General features: G+C 41.6%; 3 protein-coding genes across 3 annotated transcripts in view; 2 read left to right on the top strand and 1 right to left on the bottom strand.

The window, feature by feature from the left end:
* Positions 1-24,124, bottom strand: part of LOC129749802 (calphotin-like) — a 321,578-nt gene that overhangs the window by 234,079 nt on the left and 63,375 nt on the right. The window lies entirely within an intron of this gene.
* LOC129742079 (uncharacterized protein K02A2.6-like) lies at positions 13,631-17,654 on the top strand. The gene has a single exon (XM_055733923.1). The coding sequence runs from the start codon at positions 13,631-13,633 to the stop codon at positions 17,435-17,437; it is 3,807 nt and encodes a 1,268-aa protein (XP_055589898.1). The 3' UTR covers positions 17,438-17,654.
* LOC129742077 (uncharacterized) lies at positions 17,454-18,044 on the top strand. Its single transcript, XM_055733922.1, has one exon. It carries the CDS (start codon positions 17,454-17,456, stop codon positions 18,042-18,044), a length of 591 nt encoding a protein of 196 aa, XP_055589897.1.

Raw genomic sequence — 24,124 nt, 5'->3', positions numbered from 1 at the left:
ATTTGGAAAAGCGGAAGACTAACTGAATATTTTTCCTGAATTTTATACTAATTAAACTTGAAAAAGAAATTTAATTCGATTTTTTAAATAAACGATTTAACCGATTTACACGGGTTTCCTTTGACCAAATTTTGACCGTATCACCCTTTACTCTGAACGCTGAGGCTTATCAGCAAAACTCATCTAGCCAAGTATGTACTCTTAACAAAAGTTACAATGGAATGTCTCAGGATTAAATTTGCCTAAGAATCCTCCACGCAAAAGCTGCGAAAATTCTAGGGTGCGGTAAACCTTATTTCGGATTTATATTTATCTTTCTTCGAGCAAGTGGATGCGGAGAAACTATGCAGGGTAATCGAAACGAGATGCTTCCTATGTCAATCTAAATCGGCACACATCTCTTTCTGTACTATTCTGAAGATAGCGGATGAGAATTAAAAAAACTTGCTGTGTAAAAGTATGAGAGCATCCTTTTGAAGAAGTTTCATAGAGTGGAACCAAAGGCATATCAAGTCTTAAAACCGGAGTGGTTTAACTGGGACGACCCAACTCATGGGGAAAATCATCATTTCGTTACGATTTGAAATAAAATTAAAATAAGAAATATTCACCATGGGTCCACAGATTCACCGCAGTTTTGAAAAAGTATTTGCTCTAATAAGCATTTTTTGGCTGATTATGCTTCGAGATTAATAAGCATGCTTCATACACGTATCCCATGGTTTTGTGTTAACATTTTTTGGAGTGAATGTAAATACTAACCAATAGAAAATTTAATAGATTTCACTGTTCTCTGTCAACCATAGCCTAAATACTACACCAGTTAAGGACTTGGAAGGCAATGTTAAAATTAAAATGTAGCTTGCGGCAGTGCATTCAGGATTAAATGTTTTCTTGATAAAAACTCTGAAAGTCTCATCAACGTAGTTTGTTACCCGCATTTCAACACTGAATATTTTTTCCTAAATGTTATGACGAAGAAATATCGATTGATATTCTTCACGTCCCTATCATACGAATCGATTGGATCCAATGCGTTACACTGCCTCTTTGGAAGGTTTATAATGGAAAGTGACCATCCGATACAGGAAGTACAACGCCAAATTATCAAGATGGATGATTAATATTCCAACTGCACAATTCACAGAACCGGGGTAGACCGTGTGCGCTTCGTGTGCACCGCGGCCCACCACATGTTTTCCACTACACCTTCTCTTCAGTTCTCTTCGACCTGGAGAAAAGATACCACCTTCTCCGCAGCCAGAAGCTTCTACACGGTACTTATATTTTTCGCTATCCTTGCCCAAGTCACGCTGTTGCTTCTCGAATCATAATACTGAATCTTAACCACCACCAGTAGATACTATTAGCGGCAGAGATCCAACTCGAATCGAATCAGCAGCTCGCTCGGCTGTAAGCTAGCCTAGCTAGGTTCCTTTGTTTGAATTTGAAATATTTCTCCATTTCCAAAGTGTCATTACTCTCTCCCTCCGCACTTGGAAGTTTATTGCTATAGCTATCCAATTTAGTCGTGGCTAAATCTTAACAACTCAGGCACCCGGTCAGTAGCAAGAGCTCGCAGACGAACAGTCAGGCATGGTTGGCTCCCTGAAGACAACCACGAAACAAGAGGGCACGTAAAGAGCAACAAAGAGACGCGCAAAAGTTGAGATGTGCAAATATCTCGTGCACTTTACACAAATCATCGATCTGCAGCATCTTTCATCCACACCTAAAGCCAGTAGTTATACTTACTTACGATGGTACGTGGACGAGTACCTACATTGAATGAAAGGTTTTCCTTAGAAGAACGACGACGGTGAACGGGGACAGTCAGACGTCCCTATACCGAATAAGGAATGGTGAAGCCACAATCTATTCCCCACTGTTGCTGTTGCTCATGATGATGAGATGATGGCTTTGTGTTTATCTTCAAAGTTATGTATGTCTCCAAAGGCAGCAGCGAGCTTCAACCTCATCTCCTATCTATTTAGGCTCTTAGTTAGTTTGGGAGATCGATTATACTAACATTTTTACTGTTGTTGTTATTACGTCAATCATGGCGGATATGTGAAGGCTTGTTGTTTTTAGGGGTTGTACTTCAGTGGCATTCTAATGGGAATCGGAGTAAAAGAGGGTTCTGTACCTTCTTCTTCTTGTGTGTAAATGCTTCTGACTTGGTGACTTAGAGCGAATGATTTCTGTTTTAGTTTATAGCAGAGTGTTGAGTAAAATTAATTTTTGGATAATAATTATTGGCTTATTACGGTCTGAGATTTTAATCAAACTACATTTTATTTGAAATACCCGAGGATTCGACCATTTTTTGTGGTCTTTCTTAATGGAACTGGAAGTTTATTTTAATATAATTAATTTTGAGCATTGTTAGTGAACTATTCTAAAATGTGTAAACTCACTTATCTGTCTGCTGTTACCGCTCTAAATTGTTTCTGAAATCTTGTTTCATGCGAGTTTTGGATAAAGTTAAGCTTTCGATATTCCTAATATGTCGAATGAGGCAATTATACATTGTTGGACCTGTCGTAGTTAACCTTCTTTCTCCGATTTTTGTAGTTGCATTTTCTATCAGTAACCTGTCTACATATCGAGTATTGTTGTTGTTACATGTTCCGCTATAGCAGAAAGTACGCAGGCAGTATGAACCGATGATTGAGTTTGAGTGAGTGAGTGAGTGGATTTTCGAATTGGATCTTGTATCAGTAAGGGTCTCAATCACTTCTGATACACCAGGTAGTGACGAAAAGGGACTAGCGATTGGAAACTTGGAACATGGAACTGCCGATCTCTAAATTTTGTGGGCAGTACCCACGTGCTCTCCAACGAATTGAAGAGCCGCAAATTCGACATCGTAGCGCTGCAGGAGGTATGCTGGAAGAGCTCCACGGTACGAACGTACCCAGATGGTCGTGCCATCTACCAGAGCTGCGGCAACACACACGAGCTTAGAATAGCTTTTATAGTGATGGGAAAGATGGAAAAGCGCGTGATCGGGTGGTGGCCGATCAACTCACGAATGTGCCGGTTGAGAATCAAGGGCCGGTTCTTCAACATCAGCATCATCAACGTGCACAGCCCTCACCTCGGAAGTACTGGTAACGAACGACAAAGACGAATTCTACGCGCAGCTGGAGCGTGAATACGACCGTTGCCCAAAACATGATACCAAGATCGTCATCGGGGATTTCAATGCTCAGGTCGGCCAGGAGGAGGAATTCAAACCGACAATTGGAAGGTTCAGTGCGCACCAGCTGACCAACGAAAACGGCCTCAGACTTATCGATTTCGCCGCCTCCAAACGAATGGCCGTACGTAGTACCTTTTTTCAGCACCGCCTCCCACACAAGTACACCTGGAGATCACCGTACCAAACTCAATCACAGATCGACCACGTTTTGATCGACAGCCGGCACTTCTCGGACATCATCGACGTCAGATCCTGTCGGGGCGCCAACATCGAGTCGGACCATTATCTGGTGATGGTGAAGATGCGCCCAAAACTCTCCGTAGTAAACAACACGCGAAACCGGCACCCGCCTCGGTTAAATATCGCGCGACTGAAGCAACCTGAGGTCGCGGCAGACTACGCGCAATCGGTCGAAGCAGCGCTGCTGGCAGAGGGCGAGCTTGACGAAGCCCCTCTCGAGGACTGTTGGGATACCATCAAAACAGCCATCAACAGTGCTGCGGAGAACGTCATCGGTTATGTGGAGCGATCTCGACGGAACGATTGGTTCGACGAGGAGTGTAGGAGGGTGATGGACGAAGAGAATGCCGCGCGGGCGGCAGTAGTGCAACGAGGCACCCGTCGAAATGTGGAAAATCACCGACAGCGGAAGAGGCAGCGAGTCCGACTTTTCCAGGAGAAAAAGCGCCGCCTGGAGGAGGAGGAGCTCGAGGAGCTGGAGCAGCTGCATCGTTCCCAAGAAACACGAAAGTTCTATCAGAAACTCAACGCATCCCGCAAAGGCTTCGTGCCGCAAGCCGAAATGTGCCGGGATAAGGACGGGGGTATCCTGACGGACAATCGTGAGGTGATCAAAATGTGGAAGCAGCACTTCGATGAACACCTGAACGGCGCACATGCAGGAGATCAAGACGGTGGGGGAAGGTACATCGCCGGCGTAGCCAACGACGAAGAGGAGCCACTCCCAACGATGAGTGAAGTTAAGGAAGCCATTGGCCAGCTGAATAGAAACAAGTCGGCTGAGGAGGATGGCATCGCAGCTCAACTCATCAAAATGGGCCCGGACAGGTTGGCCGATTGCCTACACCGGTTGATAGTCCGGATCTGGGACATAGAACAGCTACCGGAGGAGTGGAAGGAGGGGGTAATATGCCCCATCTACAAGAAGGGCGACAAATTGGACTGTGAGAACTACCGAGCGATCACTGTCCTCAATGCCGCCTACAAAGTGTTGTCCCGAATCCTACTCCGCCGCCTAACGCCACAAGCAAACAGATTCGTGGGAAGTCATCAGGCCGGCTTCATGGAGGGACGGTCAACGACGGACCAGATATTCACATTACGGCAAATCCTCCAAAAATGCCGGGAACACCAAGTCCCTACGCACCAAAGCCGCATACGACACGATCGACCGTAACGAGCTATGGAAAATCATGGACGAGAACGGCTTTTCCGGGAAGCTGATCAGACTGATCAAGGCGACGATGGATGGAACGCAGTGCTGTGTGCGGATCTCGGGTGAATTGTCGAGTTCATTCGAATCGCGCAGGGGGCTTCGACAAGGTGATGGTCTATCCTGCATGATGTTCAACGTGGCGCTAGAAGGTGTTATTCGACGAGCGGTAGGCGAAATGCGGGGCACGATTTTCAACAGATCCAGTCAACTTATCTGCTTTGCCGATGACATTGATATAGTCGGCAGATCATCTGCGGCGGTGGAGGAGATCTACCGCAAACTGAAACGCGAAGCAGGAAGGATTGGGTTGATGATTAATACGTCCAAGACGAAGTACATGCTGGCGTGCGGATCCGAGGCCGACCGGACCCGCTTGTCCAGTAATAACAAGGTCACGATCGACGGCGACGAGCTGGAGATAGTCGAAGACTTTGTCTATCTCGGCTCACACCGCAGACAATGACACCAGCCGTGAGATCCGGAGGCGAATTATCAGCGAAAGTCGTGCCTACTATGGACTCCACAAGCAACTGCGGTCGAGAAGACTTAGCCCTCGCAACTGTATATGACGCTCATTAGACCGGTTGTTCTCTACGGGCACGAGACATAGGTATTGCTCGAGGAGGACCTGCGTACACTCGGAGTATTCGAGTGACGAGTGTTAAGAACCATCTTTGGCGGCGTACAGGAGAACGGAGTGTGGAGGCGAAGGATGAACCACGAGCTCGCGCGACTCTACGGCGAACCCAGTATCCAGAAGGTGGTTAAGGCTGGCCGGATACGCTGGGCGGGACATGTTGCGAGAATGCCGGACGACTGTCCTGCAAATCAGGTGTTCGCTACGAATCCGGTAGGAACAAGACGAGCGGGGGCGCAACGAGCGAGGTGGTTGGACCAAGTGGAGCGTGATCTGGCGAACGTGGGGTGCTCAAGAAATTGGAGAACGGTTGCTATGAACCGAGTGAATTTTAGGAATTATGTTCGTCAAGTTATGTCGTGAGACGGAATACCATGTAAATAAAAAAAAAAATAAAACACCAGGTAGTGAGCTTGAGAGATAGACTTTAATGCGATTCTGCTCTCGCTTTTGAATCTTGTTTACATTGACTCCGCATTGTCGGTCTGTCGACTCTCTAGGGAACTACAGGCAGCAGCATTCGGCTTTGAATGTTTCCAACTAGAAACCTATCATGAGCGTTTTTTCCGAGTGATTTTCGGAACACTGGGCTAGAGTATAAAAATGTATAAACCAAATTGCTCTAATAGATATGTTTTGTTGGACTTTTAGTGTTTACACTACAGGTTAGACATGTTGGTATGCCCCCAGGCACTGATGGCGTATGTGTACAAAACTATAATAAAACATTTTTAGGCATAAAGTGTGAAAACATTTGGATATTCTCACAGATTGGAGCACATTTTTTATAAGGTTCTGTATAAGAAGCTTCCAGGATGAAGGATTATTCAGATAAACACGTTACTATTTGAAGCTAGAAACTTCTTCTAATACAATATTCTTGTGAATCAGAGGTGAGTGTGGCGGTATTGTAGGTTCAGTTCCTCGGAAAATGATTAGTTTCGTGTTGGCTGTGTTAAATGTGAGCAGATTGTTTTGAAGATATTTATCAATAACATTTAGATCGTTTGTCATTTTACAAATTGTAGTATCAACATTATGATTCGAGTATTCAAGAACCGTGTCATCCGCAAAAAGCCTTTAAATACCATTTAGAGGGAGATTTGGTAAATTATTGACATATATCAGAAAAAGCAAAGGTCCTAGATTGCTTCCTTGGGGAACACCTACAGTTATTGGCAGTTGGGAGCTAGAAGTATAATTAATCTTGACAACTTGTTTACGATTTTGTGGACAACTACGCATAAATATATTGACCACGCCTTGTATTCCATAGGCTTCTAGTTTTTTCAGCAGAAAGTCATGATTTATTGTATCGAAGAAGACTTTCGATAGATCTAGAAATAAGGCGCATTGCTGGAATGCAATTAAAATGTTATTTCATCATAAAATGTTTTTGCAAATAAAATGTGGAAACAACTTTTTTTTCCCTAAATCATTCTAAAACTAGAAAGCTATTGAACTTTACTTCTGGAAGAACATTTTTTGCACACGTTCTCGTGCAAAGCTACCCCGGCCCAGATATCTGGAGCTATCAGCAAACATGTTGGCTATTGGAAACAAGTAGAAATCAGCAAAAAGAAAAAAAAGAATGAGCACAAATATTTCTATACAAATATTATTTCGACCCATATAGAAAACGGCGAAACGGGAGCCAACAAAAGCGTTTTTCCTCGATGGCGCATTGTTTGGTGCTGCTTCGGGAGCCGGAAAAGAAATAAAAAAACAGCACAGTGTGGGCAAGATAAGGTCGTGAAAAGGCACGGAAAGCAAATTCAGCAGAAAAAAGAGGAGAAATGAAAACATAAGTCAATCCAAATTTAAACACCAGATTTGAGTCCGAAAAAAGAATGTACCTCCGCTTAGTGTTGTCCCGTCCAGGGAACTATGGAATGTCTCGGGGAGGGCCGTTTATCTTGGCGGAATTTTCGGCACTGAACGAGCCGCCACCCAAAGACGACGGACAAGTCCCGGGGCAAAAATAGGGGGTGAGGCAAAGTTTAGCTTAAAGTGCATTTTTATCGCCGGAGTATGCATTGTTGAGAGAAAAATTTGTTCACAATTTAGCTGCCACGCGAAGAATTTAGTCCACCAGAAACAGGCAGCCTATCTGCGAATGGGAATGTTGATGAATGGGAACGATTGTTCAATTGATGATTGCTGCTGCTAACTGGGCCGGCCGAAGTTTGGATCGGTTTTTGGGAACGGAAAGATGGAGACAATTCTGCTGATTCATGGCATCGGAACCCCAGGCCGGGCTGGGAACAAAATGATTAAGCTCATCAGGGCTTTAGAGCTGGCCTTAGATTAATCTGTCTTTATTGTTGTTCATTTGTAGTGTCTTAAATGTCGCCGTTGCAGTTTTAAGTGCTTGGTTGACAACTTTTTCGTGCAGTGATGTCCATTTTTTTTGCAAACTAACCTATAAATGCAAGTAGAAAGTATTCCAAAAAGTATACCTGAAACAGAATTTTTTAATAATTCTAACGTTTTCATAGGATAATTCAAGAAACCCAGCTAAGTTTCGAGAACTGGCATTCCAAAAGACTTAGACAACGTCAGAGCCTCAAATGATGAAAAGCTACATCAATCTGTGTCACATAAACAGTGACTTAAATATTCAGCTCAGGTTCCTGTAGGTGGACAGTCATTGGAAATCTGCGAGACGAAACCCGGACGGAATACAGATGACTAAACCGGAAGCTCGCCTTCCCCGGCGAGTCAGTAGCTCGCAAATCCATTAGGCCGGAAAATAAGTTGTAATCATTAATTTTGCTGCTTCTTTGTCCAGCTTATCCCGAAAAACTTCCGAACCATGTAAAAAATGTTCGAGTCCGATAATGGGGCTACTGTTGCTTTCAGTAATGTTGGAAACCAGTTTTTTTCGGAATTCTCCCGTTAAGATGTCTCAAACCTTTGTTGACTTAGGTTTTCATGTCATTTTCCTGTTTTATGCAAACTTTGCTCAATGATAAAGTCAATTTCAAGCTTTGATAACAGAGGAACTGTTTAGGGTCAACAAGTTTCTATAATGACATCATCGCAACGATAGATTTGTTTTCTATGCTTCTTTGAATGCACTGTACCTACTTGGTCAATAAACCTGCAAAACAAATACAATCAAAATATTGCTTTCAAGGTTTTTACGATATTTAAAAAAAATAGTTTCGATACTAGTCGTTTTAACATCTTTATTTTATGGCATTCGCGACTGATATTTCAGTTAGATTTTACCTATTAGGGGCCGTTCAAATATTACGTAATGCAATTTTCGAGCATTTTCAACCCCCTCCTCCCTGCCCCCTACGTAACACATTCATCTCATACTTTCTAAGCACAATCCACAAAGCGTAAAAAACTGCTATACCCCCTCTCCCCCCTAAAAGCGTTACGTAATATTTGAATGGTCCCTCATTAGATTTTTTCTGATATGACAGGAGTGTCAATTTGACACTACAGGTTAAAAATGAAAAAAACAACATTTGCGTTCTAAAAAATGAAATCGTGCAGAGCAACGCACAAACTTCCAACTTCGACAGAATGTCATTTCTCGCATAGTTAATATTTTTTCATGAAACTTTCACACAAGCTAGATGAACTTATTAACTTTTCATTAAATGAGTTTCTAACATTTTACGGGCACTAGGAAGAGAGATACAGCTATTTTGGTAAAAGTAAGGAAAAATGGAATTGCCTCACAAAATTTACTGTAACTTTATGAAATTTTACGTTTTCATCTCAAAAATTGTTGAGATGGTGAAAAGGTGAAGCGGTTTGAAAATTAGGTTGGTTTCGGGGTAAAAGGCGATTCCATTGCTATTAACTTGTATGTTTTCATACATCCTTAGATACAATTCATAGGAAAAACTACACAAGTAAAACTTTCAATATCACTATAGATCACCATAGTTAAGTTGAAATTCACATGAATTTGAAGCATTTTGAGGATGAAAAATAATTCCAACTGCGAAGAAGAGAATGCAAAAACATTGATTCCATACATACAACCATAAAAAAGGAATACGCCTGTTACCTCGAAACCAAGCTCATTTTCAAGCCGCTTTAACCTTTGATCGAATGATTGATGATGGATTTTGATAAAATTTGGCCACATACTAGAAAGTACTTTTATTACATAAGTTCATTAGATTTTGAGATGAAAACGTAAAATTTGACAGTATTACAGCAAATTTTGTGAGGCAATCTTATTTTTCTCTACTTTTACTAAAATATCTGTATCTCTTTGCCTAGTGACCGCAAAATGTTCAAAGCTTATTGAATGAAGAGTTCATAACTTTATCTAGCTTGTGTGAAAGTTTCATGAAAAAATATCAACTATGAAAGAAATGGAATTATACTTTATATATATTACAAAAATAAAGAATAAAATTATACTTTATATACATTACAAAAATGCTCTAACAAAAAATTGTGTCCAACTTGGTTAAGATAAGATAAAATTAAAATAAATCTGGGCCTGGGACGAATCCTACGTCCTTAAAAAAGTAACGATACAATTAGAATATTTTTCATCGATTTCAGAGTTACATGTCATATAACATCCGATAACGTCAATTGACACTACTTAAAAATGAGGGTTTACTAAACTGTATGTAGATAATTATGTGATTGGGAAAGTAGTGTAGCCTTTTTAATTTCAATTCTATTGAATTGCAGTTGTATCATTTTTTCTAGGGGAAAGGTGTAGCATAATAATATAAGGACTGTATTGGAAAAGTATGCTACACTTTCATTTGCAAATAACTTTTGAATCAATGGATGGAACGTGATGAAAATTTCAGTGATACTACCCAGCAATTTTGTGGCGATATGTGCGATTTGTCAAGTGATTTTTGAGATAGCGTCTAATGAATAAGTTTATTGACCAAAATGTTTCTAAATCTATATGGCATACTATGAACTATCGTTTTTTCTAAATGAAGGATTTTTTTGTTGACGTTTTTAATTTCTTGGAGCTTGACTTTCAAAATAACTTCAAATTTTCTATTTTTTTCTAAGTATAAACTTGGAAGAACCTTTGAATGTGCAATTGAAGGAATATGGTCGCTTTTGTAGGTCTTTTTTGTACATTGGCCGTTGATTGTGCAAATCGCTATGAACCGCTTACCAATTTCCATCTTCCACAGATCGTCAGCCAAATTTAGTACAACTAGATATATATATATTTTTTTAAAAATTCTTCTTGTCCCTCTCTCCGAAACTTTCAGGCGAGGCTTATCAACGAATAATTTCTTACATGAGATCCGCCAAGTGCCCGCTGGAAACTTCGTTCATGTTTTTTGGCACACCATGTTATCATGAATTTTTTATCATTCAAAAAATATGTTTGTTATATTTTTTAACTGCTGGGCGAGTCAGACATTAGTCCAATAGAAAGGTAGGGGAGATGAGGGCATAACGAGCACCCAGGGCATAATGAGCACTACGCTTTTCTACGAAAGTACGTATTTTCTTAAATAAATTTTCATGAGGATTTGTTTCGTACCTCCTATAGTATTAATTTTTCACAAAAAAAGGAATCTCCTTATCATCTTTACAGAGATATTTAAAAAAACTAGCTTGGTTCTCAAGTTACGAAAATATTATAATTTTTGAGCACCACGAAATAAGCTCTTATGATCTTAAAATAACCTTGATCTATAATGTACGCACTGCAACATGATGTAAACATTGTTTCTCAATTTTTACCATCATAAAATTTTTGATTTTTCACTTTCATCAATTTTAAAACACGTTTTTACTTAAATTTGTTGACTAGGGGCATATAGAGCACCATATTATCGAGGCATATTGAGCATTTTCTGCCGTAGAATCTAGCAGCGAATTAAAATTGATTTATAGCGCCACATTTTGACTAGTTTTCATCCGACGATTTAGCCTATTGGTAAGGTGTCGGAGAGGTAATCAAAAGACTAGAGTTAGATTTCTGTTCGAGGTGATTTTTTTTCCATTCACAATTCATGATCGATTTTTTTATTGTTACATTATACGGCTAGTAGCAACATCCTCCGAACAAAGCACTTAATGTATGAGCGTGCGTGAATTGTGTGTATTCTACAAACAGACCTAGATTATTTTGTTATTGCTTTGTTTGATGAATCTACGACTCACCTGACTTCATCGAATTGAATTCGCTGCTAGATTCCCCGGCAAAAACGCACATCTTGCTCTGATTAATGGTGCTCATACTGCCTCAGGGGGGGTTCTCATTATGCCTCCACAGTGGCTGGTTTTCAGCTTTTGACAAAATATTTTAAAATGCATTTCTTAACGTTTTCATCTAGTTTTTCACGTTTCAGCCCGTTAGGGAATAGGCTTTTCAAGTGTCTGAACACGAAACAATAATGTAACCTCCATATTATAGCTATTTTCTATGGTTAAATAACCGTTTTCCTTAAGGTGGCCATTATGCCCCCATCTCCCCTACCATTAGTTCAATAGAAAGGTTCGGATTGCGCTTAATCTCTCTGTTTATTTTCATGAAATTAATCATTTTTATTTTTATTCAAATTTATCTTACTATTAAAGGGTGATACGGTCAAAATTTGGTCAAGGGTCAAGGGTCAAAATCGAATTAAATTTCTTTTTCAAATTAAATTAGTATAAAATTCAGGAAAAATATTCAGTTAGGCTTCCGCTTTTCCAAATCCGAATTGCCGGGCCTTACGCTTAACCCCTGCCATCAGATTTTCTACAGCCACCTTGTCCATCTTCTTCGCCGCAGAAAGCCAGTTTGCCTTGAACTGCTGCTCGTCCTTAGCAGTTTTTTTTTTGGTTTTCTTTAGATTCCGCTTGACAATAGCCCAGTATTTCTCAATTGGGCGGAGCTCTGGCGTGTTGGGCGTGACCACCTGCACGTTGTTGGCGGCGTACCACTCCATGGCCTTTTTACCGTAATGGCAAGATGCAAAATCCGGCCAAAACAGTACGGAACAACCGTGTTTCTTCAGGAAAGGCACACACCAATTAAACACTCTTTCACGTAAATTTCTTGGTTGACAGTCCCGGAAGCTATGAAAATGCTGCTTTTCAAGCCACAGGTACAGATGGCTGCCAAACCAGATATTTCTTCGCGAACTTTGACAGTTTCATGTGCTTGAAAATATCTGCTACCTTTCCCCTTCCTTTTGCCGTATAAAACTCCTGTCCCGGAAGCTGCTCGTAGTCGGCTTTGACGTACCATGCAGTCAAACTTCGTCGTGTACAACATCGTCGTGTACAGCCTCCGGGATCGCGCTTTGCCGTCGTATTTTGGTTATCATCGCGATTTGGAGTCACTACCTTCATGTAAGTCGATAGTCCGGCTCGTTTTTTGGCTCGATGCACGGTTGTAAACGATACACCCAGCTTATTTGCGGCATCTCGGAGAAAGAGGTTAGGGTTTCGCTTGAAACTACCGGCAACTCTCTTTGTCGTCTCAGCGGCTTCCGGTTTTCGATTTCCCCCCGATCCAGACTTCCTGGCTGTCGACAAGCGTTCCCCAAACACTTGAATTACATTTGTAACGGTTGATTTGGCAACTTTTAGCGATTTTGCGATTTTTGCGAGTAGCTCGGATTTTCGCGATGCGCGAGCAAAATTTTGATACGCTGCTTTTCTTCCTTGGACGGCATTTTGACAACTGAAGAGTGAATTCCAAAATCAAAATAGGAGCAACATTCTACACACACACACCTTTAAAATGAGGGGTGTTCAGGTGTTTAAAATGCAAAATTCAAAGAAATACGTCAAGTTGATATTGACCAAATTTTGACCGTATCACCCTTTAATAAGTTTCCTACACTCTGATCGAAACTAGATACAGATAAAGGTAATGTATTATGCCAATTCGTTCTCATCCACGAATTCCGTGCAAAATGGCAAGCTGATAAGATTAAACCGCTTCAGAAAATCATGTACATACAAATTGTCCTCTCTTTACTTCCAAATTTATCAGTCAGACAATTTCGCTCATGTTGGGACACCTGATCACCCTAGAAGGTTTTTACCACTGGGCTCCTCCGCTGACATTGAGCTGTCACCTGGATCGACGTCACAAGTGGATGACATGCAACCATGTGTTAGGTCGTCATCATTGAATCGCTAATCAGAGAGCGCGCACGCGATAAGTTTTATCCGTTAATATAAAGTTATTTTATTTGTACCCCGATGTTTTAATGTGAATATCACCTCGTTAAGCGGGGATACAACAGTGGCGACGAGTGCGCGAATTAATCGACGGTTTTTTTTTTCACTCGCTCCGTAATATTAATCGCGAGAACCCGTGAGGACAGCAGTTAACCTCAAAACGCGCGCCAATTTCCACACCACGATGGAAGTGCACAACCGGGGGATCAAGCCGCCCGGCCAAGGAGGTCATCGCCCGGGATTCAATCCACCCGGCCAAAACGGACCATCCTTCCAGCAGCAGCAGCCACCACCAACCACGGATGTCATCATTGTCCAGCTCCTCCAGCAGCTGCAGCAGCAGCAAACAATCACCAACCAACTCCTCCAGCAGCAGCGGGAATCGGCAAACCAGCATCAAGGCCTCCTCCAGCAGCAGGAGTCAATTTTTCGCGAGGCCATGTCCACCATCAAAGTGAGTGTACCACCCAATCCGGAAGCGATTCTGGATTCGCTAGCAGGGAACATCCGAGAGTTCCAGTATGACCCCGAAAGTCAAACGACTTTTGCTGTCTGGTTTGCCCGATACGAGGATCTTTTTGCGAAGGATGCAGAGCGGCTGGATGATGCAGCAAAAGTGCGGTTGCTGTTGCGACGTCTTGGCAGTAATGAGCACTACAGGTATGTCAGCTACATTTTACCTAGTGCTCCGAAAGATTTCACGTTCGACAGCACTGTGGCCAAACTAAAAGTGCTTTTCGGAAGCAAGGAGTCGGCCGTGAAAAAGCGGTTTTCGACCCTCAACGTTACCAAGACGTCCACCGAAGATTTCGTGACGTTTGGCTGCCGTGTAAACAAAATGTGCGTCGAGTTCGAGCTTACCAAGCTAACAGAAGAGCATTTTAAATGCTTAATTTTCGTCTGCGGCCTAAAGTCGGAATGCGACTCAGAAATCAGAACCAGGCTCCTGACGAAAATCGAACACGACGATGACGTCACGCTCGAATCATTGATGACCGAATGTCAACGGTTGATCAATCTGAAAAGTGATGCAGCAATGATTGAAGCCTCGCCAAGCCAAGTTCAAGCCATCAAAGGTAAACAAAACTTCCGGAAGCAGTTCCACAAAGCTTTTCCAAAACGAGAGCAGCAACAAAACAGCAACAACCGCAAGAAGGGACCCGCTACACCGTGCTGGAACTGTGGTGCGATGCACTTTTCAAACCAATGCAGTTTCCGCAACCACCAGTGTTCCGATTGCAAGCAACGAGGCCACAAAGAGGGCTATTGCCCCAGCTCAAGGCGTTCATCGAGTGGCCCGAATCCAAGAGGGAGGAAGTTCTCCACTAACACCATCACCCTAGCCATCAACTCGGTGGAAAGCAAACGTCGTTTTGTGTGGGTGGAGATCAACAAGCATCCAGTCAAGCTGCAACTGGATACCGCATCGGACATCACCATCGTATCGAACAAAACCTGGGAACGGATTGGCAAACCTGCTGCTCTTCCTGTTACTCAAAGTGCCAAGTCCGCTTCCGGTCAACAAGTTCCCCTCCAGTTCGAGTTCGACTGCAGCATCAGCATCAACGGAACAGCACACACCAGCCGTGTGTTTGTTTGCTCTGGTTCGCTCAACCTAATGGGTATCGACGTCATCGACAAATTCAAGCTCTGGTCCGTGCCCATCGACAACTTCTGCAGCCATGTAAGTAGCATCCAAACCAATACTAATTCCCTTCAGAAAGCATTTCCGAAACTGTTTAGTTCGACGTTGGGAAAATGCACGAAAACGGTGGTGAAATTCGAGCTGAAAGAAAACGTGCAGCCAGTGTTTCGTCCAAAGCGACCGGTCTCGTATGTTATGCTAGCAATTGTGGACCAAGAGCTCGACCGATTACAAAAGCTGAACATCATCTCGCCGGTCGATTACTCGGAGTGGGCCGCTCCGATCGTCGTCGTCCGCAAGGCTAATGGCACCATTAGAATTTGCGGAGATTATTCAACCGGATTGAACGACCGACTTCAGTCACATCAATACCCTCTGCCGGTTCCGCAAGACATCTTCTCCAAGCTCGCAGGGTGCACCATTTTCAGTCAAATTGACTTGACTGATGCTTTTCTGCAGATAGAGGTCGACGACAGTTGCAAACACCTTCTCACCATCAACACCCACCGCGGTTTGTACCAATATAACCGCCTTTCTCCGGGAGTAAAAGCAGCGCCAGGGGCCTTCCAACAATTGATCGACACGTTGTTGGCTGGTCTCCCCGGAACTTCCGGATATTTCGACGACTTAGTTGTGGGTGGCCGGAACGAAATAGAACATCAGCAGCATCTTTTCCAAACACTCCTGCGGCTGCAAGAGTTTGGTTTCACCATCCGTCCGGAAAAATGTTCTTTTGGGCAGAAGCAAATCCGTTATTTGGGTCACATCCTGGACAGCCAAGGCCTTCGACCAGACCCAGCCAAAATTGAAGCCATCAAGAACCTGCCAGCACCCAAGGACATCTCCGGCGTTCGGTCCTTCTTAGGGGCCATTAACTTCTACGGGAAATTTGTGCCGAATATGCGGGACCTACGGTATCCTTTGGATGAGCTACTCAAAGCAAACAACTCATTCAACTGGAACAAATCCTGCCAGCAGTCTTTTACAAAATTCAAGGAGATCTTGTCGTCTGATCTTCTGCTAACCCATTATGACCCGCAAAAAGAAATCGTCGTTTCGGCAGATGCATCATCGATTGGTATTGGTGCAACCATTTGCCATAAGTTTCCCGATGGAAGGTTAAAGGTCGTGCAACATGCTTCCCGAGCTCTCACGGCCACTGAGCAGCGCTATTCCCAACCAGACCGAGAAGGACTTGCGATCGTCTATGCCGTCACCAAATTTCACAAGTTCCTTTTCGGCCGGCACTTCCGGCTCCAAACAGACCCCATGCCCCTTCTACGAATCTTTGGCAGCAAGAAGGGCATCCCGAACTACACAGCCAACCGGCTCCAGCGGTGGGCGCTTACACTACTCTCATACGACTTTGCAATCGAGTACGTGTCCACGGACAAGTTCGGAAATGCTGACATCCTATCACGACTCATCAGTCAGCATGTCAAGCCGGATGAAGACTTCGTAGTCGCCTGCACCAACGTGGAAGAGGATCTAAGGTCAGTTATCACAAGTAATATTAATCACCTACCTCTCAGTTTTAGTATGGTGCAAAACGCAACACAAACCGATTCTTCACTGGGTAAGGTGGCCCGCTTTACAAGTTCTGGATGGCCACGCAATCGTTCCGATCTTAAGGATTGGGAGCTACAATGTTTCTTCGACCGCCGTGAAAGTCTGACCGTGGTCCAAGGTTGCGTCGTATTCGGCGAAAGGCTTGTGGTTCCCCAAATCTACCGCAAACGTTGTCTCGCCCAGCTCCACAAAGGCCACCCGGGCATTCAGAGGATGAAATCCATTGCCCGAAGCTTCGTTTACTGGCCCGGTATCGATCAGCACATCATCGACTACGTCAAGGCTTGCCAGCCATGCGCTTCCGTTGCTCGCACTGCAGAAAAAGCTCCGCCTGTTCCTTGGCCTGCTACACCTGGTCCATGGTATCGGGTTCATATCGATTACGCAGGCCCACTCGACGGTGAATATTTCCTGGTAGTCGTCGATGCGCACAGCAAGTGGCCAGAAATATTCCCCACGAGAAGCATAACTTCAGGCGCCACAATCAACATTCTGCGCTCACTTTTTGCCAACAAGGGAATGCCCGAGGTTTTGGTCTCCGATAACGGCACGCAATTCACCAGCGCAGATTTTGGTAAATTCTGTAGCGAAAATGGAATCAATCACCTTACTACAGCCCCATTCCATCCGCAATCCAACGGCCAAGCCGAAAGATTTGTGGACAGTTTCAAGAGAGCGACGAAGAAAATCCAGCAGGGGGAAGGATCCGTTAAGCAAGCTTTGGATACCTTTCTGCTTACTTACCGGACAACCCCGAATGCCAACGTAGGAGGGTAAATCGCCAGCGGAAGTGATGTACGGTCGGCCGATTCGTACATGCCTGGATTTACTACGAATTCCACAACCAAAGCCGAAAGTCGAGATGGAAGAATCCAACAAACAACCAAGGTCGTTCGAGCGCAAACAACTAGTCTACGCCAAGGTTTACGCAAACAACAAGTGGACTTGGGAACCAGGAGAGGTGCTAGAGAAAGTCGGGCACGTGATGTACAACGTTTGGGTGAACGACCGGAAGCTGATTCGGTCTCACATCAACCAACTTCGTCAACGTTTTCCGGCTCACGAAAAATCTGGTCCATCACCAACAAAAGACACCCATCTGCCTCTAAGCATCTTGTTGGATGAATGGGACCTCCCGTTCCAGACTGAAACGACACCGAATCCCGAGCCAGAGGTTGAACCAATGCTGCAATCTCCTGCTCAACGTTCATCTGTCCATGTCCCGTCTTCGTTGTCCAGTGACCAGTCGTCAGCGTCTTCATCTTCTTCGTCTACGTCAACATCTGCAGACTTCGAGTCTGCCAACGACTCTACTCCAGCTCTTAGGCGTTCTACCCGTACTCGTAGACCGCCTCAAAGTTTCCTGCCGTACCGTCGGTATTAGGAGGGAGATGTTGGGACACCTGATCACCCTAGAAGGTTTTTACCACTGGGCTCCTCCGCTGACATTGAGCTGTCACCTGGATCGACGTCACAAGTGGATGACATGCAACCATGTGTTAGGTCGTCATCATTGAATCGCTAATCAGAGAGCGCGCACGCGATAAGTTTTATCCGTTAATATAAAGTTATTTTATTTGTACCCCGATGTTTTAATGTGAATATCACCTCGTTAAGCGGGGATACAACAGCTCAGTAGTTTGGAATTATTGAGCTATACCGTTAAAACTCAGTGTCAGGCCGCTCAACCGCATTGAATTGGCAAGAAGACGTCGCTTATTTACTACTCCTTCAACTAAGATCCAAATGTTGGCAACCCTGTACGGTCATATGAAGAAAGAATCAGTGCTTCTCAAGGTTTAAGACCAGTTACACAAAGAGGTGTTGTATCTTTTTCGAAAAATCCATGATATTTACGGCTATCGCTCTTTCTTTCTTTGATATCTCATGTTTCTCTAATATTATCCATCACCTTGAAAATGTGACAATTTTCAGGTACGAAGCAGGCTTGCAATTTCTCTGACGAGAATCACCGACGTGCTCGGTTTGCGATTCTCGGTAGAGATTCTTTGAAACGCACTGCAGAGATTTTTAGCCGAACCTCTATAGAGAATCTTTAAATCAACACGACAGAGTAAACTCACACAACAGTGAAAAAAAAAAAAAAAAAAAACTCACTTCCATCTGTACCGTTGAGCCGTCAACACGTACGCCGGAGCATCGTATCGTTGCTGTGTACCTGCAGGAACATTTTTACATTATTTATTTTTTCCTTACCTGTATTTCAATCAGCACTTTTCAGTGCTAAAATTATTTTCATTTTCTTTTATTCATATTTTCTCTTTTCTTTCCAGCATGGGGAAGTCATCGGCCGGGTCAAGGGCCGGAAGAAAACGGATTGCCGAACCTAATTCAGGTCCATCGCCCAAAAAAGTTGAAATTTCCAATTCATTCGATGTCCTTCATAACATCGGTGATGAGGAAATATTCATATTTAATTCTGATAAGAGTACTAAGAAACCTTCTTCTTCTTCTTATACTCTTAAAAACGAAAAGATTCCACCAATAACGGTCACGATTCCTGACTTCAATGCCTTTCGAAAAGAAATCGTCACTTCCGTCAAGGATGTGAAGATTTCTTTTCAGATCGGTCGTAGGGGAACTGCTCGTATATTGGCGGAATCTTTTAATGATTTTCAAAAGGTTTTAAATTATTTGAATAATAAAAAACACCAATTTTTTACGTACGACACTAGAAGTGATCGTCCATTTAAAGTTGTACTTCGTGGTCTCACTGGCGATCAGACACCGGATGAGATCACAGCTGAATTAAATTCTTTGTTAGGTTTTTCTCCAATTCAAGTAATTCAAATGAGGAAAAGAACCAACACGAATAATACCAGTAGTGTTGGTTTTGCTCCTGAACTTTATTTGATCCATTTTAAAAAGGATCAGGTTAATAATTTAAAAATTCTGGAAAAGGCTCGTCTTATGTTTCATTGTCGAGTAAAATTTGAACCTTTTCGTAAATCTACTACCAATTTTTTACAAAATATTACGCAATGTCGTCGTTGTCAAGCTTTTTGTCACGGCACTAAAAATTGTAGAATGAATGCCAGATGCATGTTTTGCGGCTCATTCGATCATGAAAAATCTAAATGCCTTTTTGGTGGTGATAAGCCAAAAACAGAATTTTTTAAGTGTGCGAATTGCGCAGGTAATCATTCCTCGAATTCTCTAGACTGTCCCATCAGGGCAAAAATTATTGCTTCTAGGAAAAATCCCAAAGTTTCCAGAAAAGTTTCTTCTCCTCCTTCCTCTTTTTCGTCTTCACACGTCGGGCCGGCAAACAACCTGCCTGTTCGCGGTCAGCCTCGGTCTACATTGGAATCACGGCTGGGTAATACCCGAAGTGATTTTAATGTTACCTGTGCTGAATCTGCGCCCCAGACTCGTTGTTTATCGTTCTCAGAGGTGGTTGAAAATGGGTTTCCCTCTTCAGGTTTAACTAATAAAAATGGGAAAAAACCAAGTCTCAACGTTCATGCGAAGGCTTGGGAAAATCCCCGAAATTCAAATACTTGTTCTTCTCCTTCATTTTCTGATCCTAACAATTTTGTTGATTTGGGTGAGATTACTGAGGAAAAATTAAAATTTTTGCATCAAAATTTAATGGAAATGATGCAACTTATGTTGAAAGCAAATTCAATGTTTGAAGCTTTCCAAACTTCTTTTAATTATGCTAACAAAATTATTATGACTTTACGATTCCCTCATGGATCCAAATAGATGTTTAAATATTATGAATTGGAACGCTAGATCTTTGCTGGCTAACCAAGATGAATTCTTTTTATTTTTGAAAACTCAAAACATACATATTGCTGCCATCACTGAAACTTTTTTAAAGCCGGACAATAACTTGAAAAGCAATGCTTTCTTTAAAATTTTACGAAATGATCGACTCGATCGACAAGGTGGGGGTGTAGCTATTGTCATCAATAGTCGTCTCAAATTTAGACTTCTTCCTTCTTTCAATACAAAAGTCTTAGAAACAATTGGAATTGAATTAGAAACTTCTATGGGGAAAATTATAATTGTTGCCGCATACTTGCCTTTTCAATGCAGCGGTGAACAGAAAAATTTTTTGAAGGGAGATTTACAAAAACTCACCAGAAATAAATCTAAATTTTTTATTATTGGTGACTTTAATGCAAAACACCGATCTTGGAATAATATTTCATCAAATTCTAATGGGAATATTTTGTTTAATGATTGCTCTGCAGGTTATTATACTGTTGAATATCCTAATGGGCATACTTGTTTTTCTTCGATTAGAAATCCTTCCACAATTGATTTGGTTCTAACGGATTTAGGCGAGCATTGTAGTCAATTAGTTACTCATGCGGACCTCGATTCAGACCACCTTCCAGTTACATTTTCTTTATCCCAAAGTCCCATTGAAAACCCTTTAAAATCAACTTTTAATTTTCAAAAGGCTAACTGGGAGCGATATATGAATTTTATTGAACGTAATTTAGATGTAAACGTTCCACTGAATTCAATAGAAGATATTGATTTGGCTATAGAAAATTTGACAACTTCAATAGTCAATGCTAAAGCCGCTTCAATACCTAAAGTTAAACATAAATTTAATCAACCTTTGATTGATGATGATCTTCAGTTTTTGATACGACTGAAAAACATTCGTCGACGCCAATATCAACGTACTAGGGATCCTTATTTAAAATTTATTTATTGCGACCTTCAAAAAGAGATCAAACGTCGTTTAAATTTCATTCGTAATGAAAATTTTGCTAAAGCAGTAGAGGACATAAAACCCTACTCAAAGCCTTTTTGGAAATTAACTAAAATTCTGAAAAAGCCCCAGAAGCCAATTCCTACTTTGAAAGATGGGGATAAACTTCTTTTAACTAATTCAGAAAAAGCTCAAAAATTAGCCCAACAATTTGAGTCTGCTCATGATTTTAATTTAAACGTTGTAAGTCCAATTGATGCTCAAATTTCCCTTGAATTTGATGAAATTCTTTCTAAACAAAATGTATTTGAAAGTTCTTGTGAGACAAATATTGATGAACTTAAATTGATTTTCAAAAAATTTAAAAATATGAAAGCTCCGGGGGAAGATGGGATTTTCTATATTCTTATTAAAAAGTTGCCTGAAAGCACTTTAAATTTTTTAGTTAAAATCTTCAACAAATGTTTTCACTTGGCTTATTTTCCCAATAAATGGAAAAATGCCAAAGTAACTCCAATTTTGAAACCTGGAAAAAGTGCTTCAGAGCCATCAAGTTATCGACCAATTAGTTTGCTTCCTTCTTTAAGTAAACTATTTGAGAGAGTTATTTTGAATAGAATGATGATTCACATTAATCAGAATTCTATTTTCCCTGATGAACAATTTGGTTTTCGTCATGGACATTCTACTACACATCAACTTTTGAGTGTAACTAATATGATTAACGCTAGCAAATCTGAGGGTTATTCAACTGGTGTTGCTCTTCTTGATATTGAAAAAGCTTTTGACAGTGTTTGACACAAAGGTTTAGTAGCTAAATTAGCTCGATTTCATTTTCCTGTATATCTCACCAAAATTATTCAAAATTATTTGACTAGCCGAACCTTACAAGTAAGCTATCAAAATTCATGCTCTGAAAGGACTCCCATTAGAGCTGGGGTCCCTCAGGGCAGTATACTTGGGCCAATTTTATACAATATTTTTACTTCTGATCTTCCTGATGTACCAGAAGGAAAAGGTAGAAGATTATTTGCTGATGATACTTTGCTTTCAGCCAAAGGTCGAAATTTACGGGTGGTACGCAGTAGATTGCAACAAAATTTAAATTCCTTTTTGAATTACTTGAAAATGTGGAAAATTTCTCCTAACGCTTCCAAAACTCAACTTATTTTATTTCCCCATAAGCCAAGAGCAAATTTTTTAAAACCTAATGAAAATCATTCCATAACTTTTAATGGGGTTTCTTTAGAATGGTCTGATCACGTGAAGTACTTGGGACTCACACTTGATCGGAATCTTACTTTTAAAAATCACATTGAAGATATTCAATCTAAATGTAATAAATACACTAAATCTCTTTATTCTCTCATCAACAGGAAATCCAGGTTGTGTCTGCGAAACAAGATGTTAATCTACAAACAGGTCTTTCGACCAGCGATAATGTATGCAGTTCCGATTTGGTCTAGCTGCTGCGCGACGAGGAAGAAAGCCATCCAGAGGATTCAGAACAAGGTTCTGAAAATGATTTTGCGGCTTCCACCTTGGCACAGCACCGAAGATCTTCATCGGATTGCAGGCATAGAATCGATCGAAGAGATGGCCAACAAAATCATCTCCAACTTCAGAGGCAAATCGATGCAGTCTTCCATCGCAGAGATTCGTTCTCTTTACAATTAAGTTAGTTTTTAGGATTTAGGATTAAGTTTATACATCTTTTCTTTTTTGCTTAACAGGATATTCTCCTTTAAATCAAATTATTTATTGCTAAAGCAAATTTAAATCAAATAAACAATGTTTAAAATTAACTGTATCAAAGAGTTGAACTGATCATAATTGATCTGAACACTTTAATTTAACTTTAATAATGTAACTTAAATGTAATGATTAAAAGACTAATAAAGACATATTAAAAAAAAAAAAAAAAAAAAAAAAAAAAAAACAGTGAAAAAATGTTTTCACCACGGAGAGCGACAGCGACGGCAGCTGGCTTGGCCTTTTGTGTTTACCAACACATACGAAGCTGAAGTGTTTGTTTTTGTCTTTGCTTTTTCGTGGCTTGAACCAGACGGTCCTGTGCTTTCATCGGGGTGCTCTATGGTGGCAAATTGACGCAAGCCGGAGCTATTGGAATTGGGTGTGTGTGGCTTTCGAAACCTAGATGCGAATAATGTGTGGAGAGAAACAAAAACTCTCACCAGGATGTTCTGCAGCTACAGCACGGGGGTGTTTAGTTCTCCGTTCTCCGTCTTTCTCGGTAGAGAATGGCATCTCTGAGTACGAAGATGTACCAAGGTGAACTCAGAACATAAGGTTTGATTTCAACAAGGCAACATCTTCTTGTGTAACTGATCTTGAACCTTGAGAAGCACTGATTCTTTCTTCATATGACCGTAAGTAGCGGCAAACCCGAAGTAATCGACCATGTGAGCGCTCGGCTAACATTCCGAGTCGATGGGTGGTGAAAGAGAAACAACAGAGATATCAATAGACGGCATAGAACACATACAAGATATACATACAGTACCGTTCATAATTGTATAGAAATTGGGAGCACGCTCACTGTCACTTCGACTTTGAACTTTCATAACTTTTTACTATGATGATATTTTTTGATCCAAGTTTTTGCGTTAGATAGATCAACTATCACACTATTATATCACAAAATTTGAGCTTTCTGAAGTTTGTGTGGCCTGAGAAACAGTAATTCTACGAAAATTGAACTTTTTGGACTTTTTTCATTCAAGCTGCAATATCTCTGAAACTACGCT

Source organism: Uranotaenia lowii, chromosome 2 (genome assembly GCF_029784155.1).
Source record: "Uranotaenia lowii strain MFRU-FL chromosome 2, ASM2978415v1, whole genome shotgun sequence".
Classification (NCBI taxonomy): domain Eukaryota; kingdom Metazoa; phylum Arthropoda; class Insecta; order Diptera; family Culicidae; genus Uranotaenia; species Uranotaenia lowii.
Note: the sequence above shows the minus strand (reverse complement) of the source record. Positions and strands in the feature narration are given on the sequence as shown.

Coding starts and splice junctions, on each gene's coding strand:
- LOC129742079 (XM_055733923.1), top strand. CDS start 13,631: ATGGAAGTGCACAACCGGGGGATCAAGCCGCCCGGCCAAGGAGGTCAT.
- LOC129742077 (XM_055733922.1), top strand. CDS start 17,454: ATGTACGGTCGGCCGATTCGTACATGCCTGGATTTACTACGAATTCCA.